The sequence below is a fragment of the Austrofundulus limnaeus genome, unplaced genomic scaffold (assembly GCF_001266775.1).
Source record: "Austrofundulus limnaeus strain Quisiro unplaced genomic scaffold, Austrofundulus_limnaeus-1.0 Scaffold448, whole genome shotgun sequence".
NCBI classification, from domain to species: Eukaryota; Metazoa; Chordata; class Actinopteri; order Cyprinodontiformes; family Rivulidae; genus Austrofundulus; species Austrofundulus limnaeus.
This window is the reverse complement of record NW_013952850.1, coordinates 457,534-462,198: the sequence shown is the minus strand read 5'-3', so window position 1 is coordinate 462,198 and position 4,665 is coordinate 457,534. Positions and strand designations below refer to the sequence as shown.

The window sequence follows — 4,665 nt, the reverse complement described above, 5'->3', positions numbered from 1 at the left end:
GGTCTTTGGGTCGGGGGTCTGAGGTTAACATGAGGGATCAGGATTAATGGTTAATTTGAGATATTGGGGTCAGGGATAGGCTGTATATAGCTAATATACTGTAGGTTAAATGTAGGCTCTGTGACAGTTAGTTCTTGTGAATTCTCTACATTTAAAAAATGGTTAATATGAGGGATCAGGGTTAATGGTTAATTTTAGGGTCTGTGGTCATGGATAAGGTTAATAGAAGTTAAATTTAGGGTCTGGGAAGGTTGGTCTCACGCATTTCCTACTCTTGTAAAAAAAATTTGACAATGCGCTCGTCCTCCGCCTCATCTCGTAAAGAACGGACACGCGGGGGGTACCTGGTGTGTATGAAAGTTGACGCAGACGGCTGACCAAGCATCAGTATGTTGACGCGGGGGGCATGAGAATGCGCTGCTGAGTTTGTCTTGTTAGGTGACCTGAATTATGACACGTTTGACCCTCCATCATTCTTTCAATTACTATTAGATGAATTAAACCTGTCTCAAATTGTGTAGGRCCCTACCAGATACAAAACAAGACCATGGACTCTGGTACATTAATTGATATTATCCTCACTAACAGGCCAAAAAGATATACATCTGGTGTTTTCTGCCAAAGTCTTAGTGGTCATTGTGATATAGGCTGTGTTCGTAATGACACTGTTCCAAGAAACCCTCCGCTGATCAAATGTTTTCTAAAAAACCTCAATGCACAAGCTTTCTTGTGTGACCTGGCACAGGGTTGGTATGATACCAGAGGTCCAAGATGCTTGGTCATATTTCAGAACCTCGTTAACTGCCGTTTTGAACAAACACGCCCCCTTCAAAAAGATTAGAGTAAAAAATGTCATTATCCCCTGGTTCAGAACTTACTGACCTGTCTGAACTCARACTAAACAGACTCTGTGGCATCGAGCTAAAGCCTCTAACAAAGCAAGTGACTGGTAATCATACAAGACTTTAAGAAATAAACGTARCCAATCTAMTAGACAGGCAAGYTCAAACTATTTCAAACAGCAACTAACAGCCAATGGCCACAATCCTCAAACATTTTGGAACAATATCAGAACAATGGAAAACAAAAATATGTCCTCTCAACTGCCCCTGTTATTAAATATGATGATTGTCATCCCAGACAAATCAAAAATGGTAAAACATTTCAACAAACACTTTACTCAGGCAGGTTGTTCATGTAAGGACAGCACTGGTGCTCCTATTTCTACTTCTGTTAATCATCTATCATCCACTCATCTGCCTCAGACTGCCCCCGTTTCTCATTTCAGCCTATACAGTAGTCTGAGGTTCTGAACTGCTCAGCCTGGACACTCACAAATCAGCTGGTCTCGATGCATTACATACCTATTTTTTAAAATTAGCAGCTCATTTAATTTCAGCGCCTATCACTTGTATTTTAATCTCTCACTTCAGACAGCTGAGCTCCCCCTGGACTGGACGTCTGCTGCCATCACCCCACTTTTTAAAGGAGGTCACAACTCAAACGTAAAATGCTACAGACCCATCTCCATCCTGCCCRGRCTCTCGAAAATATTAGAGAAGCAGGTCAACAATCAAATCCAGCACCATTTGGAGACTAACAGTTATTAATAAGTTTCAGTCTGGCTTCAGATCTGGTCATAGCTGCATCACTGCTACACACAAAGTCCATAATGACARTACCTGCACCACTGACAACAAACAGTACTGTCCAGCTGCATTTATTGATTTATCAAAAGCTGTTGAGTCTGTGAACCATAAACTACTGCTAGACAGATTAAGAGACACAGGACTCTGAAAACTCCCTAGCCTGGTTTAAACATTACTGTTCTGACTGGTTTTTTCTGCTTGGCTCTTGAAGGAGACGAACGCTTCTSCTCTTCCTCCTGCACCTCCCTCCAGTTCCCACTTTGCTGCTGTGTTGAATCAAGTCTTCCTCCTTCRTATCATTCGACAACTGGAATTATGGATCTGGTCAACTGGTCTCTGAATGCAGTTGACACCATTTTCTCCACCTTGAGATTGGAGCMTMGGGAGCGCTCCTGCCCCTCTGGTATGGTGGCTGCAGGGCGAGTTTCAGCCTGGGGGGGGGTTGGAATTTGATCTGCCTGGCACATCTGTCCATTGAGGATGTGGAAGATGTTTTTATATTTGGCTTCATGATAATCAGATTCCTGCTGTTCGGCTGTGGAGGAGTTCTGGTTTATCAGAAAATGAGACTGACTCTGACGGTGATTCAGTCTTGTCAGAAGCTGTCTGTGTCCGTGGATGGAACCTCCCGTCCGGTGAACACACAGACTCAAACTATGGGAGAACTGAATCACAAACTGGATGTGCTCCTGACTAGGATCACAGCTCAGTGGAGCGAGGAGTGAGGGCAACATCTGGCTCATATGGAGAGAGGTGAGATGGTAWTTAATCTGHAATATTTGGKATTTTTTGCAACACAGAGACACAGTTAACGACTCAAAACGGCAGTGAAAAGTTTTTCTGCTGTTGTTCTAAAGAATTTCTTTTTTTTTCATCACTGGATGCCCACAGATGTGTCCTTGGGCACAGGCTGATAAGAAAACCCGCTGACGAAGATACGTGGGTGGCAGCCTCGATCCTCCCCCCTCCCTCCCCATCCCTTATCTGTCTGGCTCCTGATGAGGCCATGCAGGCTGGATCAGAGACTGGACTCTGAAGCAGAGAACTGGACTCTGGGAAACTGTGTTCGATTGGTAACATCTGGTTGAACTCTGGAGGTCTCTGTCAGACCAGGCACTTTGTCCTTGATGTAGCAGCAGACGTTGAAGCAGATGGAAAACTGTTATTGTCTGCCTGACTCTTCTGTTCCCAAAACAACTGATTACAGAATCTGGATCTCCTACATGGCCTTGAGCTGTTGGATTAAATTCTTCCTGGATGATGAAGTCAACTGAGGCTCTGACACCACACCTCCCCCCCTCACACCCATCTGTGATCTGGTTCCTGGAGCAGGCTGAGGACCACACAGAATGAACAGTTAACCATATTTTGAACTATGGCTGCGCTGGTTTTGGGACTCYATTCTTCTGGCCCCCCTAAACCCACTTACTCCTCTGGCTAATAAATCTGCTCTATGCAGAGGTTTTTTATAAACACCACAGTGTGTCACATTGTTGATATAATGTGATGTTMTMMTMTTTRRRCRRKWRRWWRCRTMMMMMGMTTTTAGTTTTTCTGTTKAGGGCAGCACCTCCTCATGATGTCTTCATGAAGATGATCCTGCTCTGTGCAGGTCTGTGGCTGTATGACCCAGAGCTCCTGTTCTCCRATGTTTGTTATGTTCTGTCTTCTTCTGAGTGMTTGRTCTGAACTGTKATTTCATTGTGCTCTGTACAATGACAATAAKTGTCTATCTAATCTAATCTAATAATTATTTTAATCACTACTCATTCCTCTGAATTGTCCCTTATCAAACACAAGATGTTTCTACTTCAGTCACATCAATGGAAAATGTTTGCCTGTCCTAAAGTCGGTTRATGTTTTAGTTTTTTCAGTTTCACCTGTTTCTGATTCCATATTACATGCTGTAAGAGCTCACAAATGTGACTGAATGTTTTTGTGTAGCTGTGCTGGTCTTTGCGTGGTCTTGGGGGTTTCTAAGGTTGTATTAGAACCACAGCTCCACAGGKGTGAAGACAAAGGTCTCAGACGTCTTCATCACTCTTCAGTCTTTGTGCCTTTTATCCCAGCTCAGCTTCAGCTGTACAAAGACTAATTAGAACTTCACAAAATGTAACGTCTTTTACTTTTTGTCAAATTAAATTAAADAGAAAACTGTACAACTTTTCACCCACATTTATCCAAGCTTTTACCTTCTGTTTAATTTGAACACAGTTTAACTTCAGCTTGAACAGAGTTCAGCAGTCAGCTGTGTTTCCTGTTAAGACCAGCTGGGATCGATCTGAACCTTGTTCRCACACAGAACTCATCCCAGATCTCAGAATGAGGATCCCATCAAAACTGAATCTTACTCACATCATTGTTGAGTTCAGGAAGGTGGTTGCTGCTCAGCAGCTCGTCCTCCTGAACRAGAGGAGAGGGTCTGGGAGCGGGGGGCTGGGTGGTCTCTGAGGGCAGAGAACTGGGACTTCCCATCCAGCTGATGGAGTTACCTGCAGAAAGACACGCATCATTTATGAGAGGAGGGATGCAGCTTTGTGTGTGTGTGTGTGTGTGTGTGTGTGTGTGTGTGTGTGTGTGTGTGTGTGTGTGTGCACGTTTTAGCTACATCGTGGGAACCAAATTCCAGAAAACTACAGTCTCGTGGGGACTGAATGTACATGGTGAGGACCAAAGCCCGGTCCACACAAGTACAGATGTATGGATGTGTCCCATGCTGAAGCAGGGCTGCTGCAGTAAATAACCACAGAATTCTGTGGGAATGAGACAGAGGTGGAAAACTGAGGACTTTTATAAGACTGCAACAGCATGAACACAAGTAAAACTAGTTTAGATTGGAGATATTTCAGGATGGCAGTGATCCGTTTTGGTTTTACCCTCATTTGAATCTGGTTAGAATTGATTTGATTTTGATTTATTAATTTAACCGGAAAAGATTATTAAAAATCAAGCCTGACTCAGCATAATTGCTGTTTTACAGCAGGTTCCTGTTCTGCAGCACATAAAACACTCAGAA

At 43.4% G+C, this 4,665-nt stretch overlaps 1 protein-coding gene across 1 annotated transcript in view; it reads right to left on the bottom strand.

Annotated features, from left to right (window-relative positions):
* Nucleotides 1-4,004: 4,004 nt before the first annotated feature.
* LOC106529491 (GDNF family receptor alpha-4) overlaps nt 4,005-4,665 on the bottom strand; it is a gene marked incomplete at both ends in the record, with an annotated part of 11,233 nt that continues 10,572 nt past the window's right edge. The window contains 1 exon segment of the mRNA XM_014024942.1: nt 4,005-4,141. Within this exon segment, the coding sequence (XP_013880396.1) occupies nt 4,005-4,141 (137 nt within the window).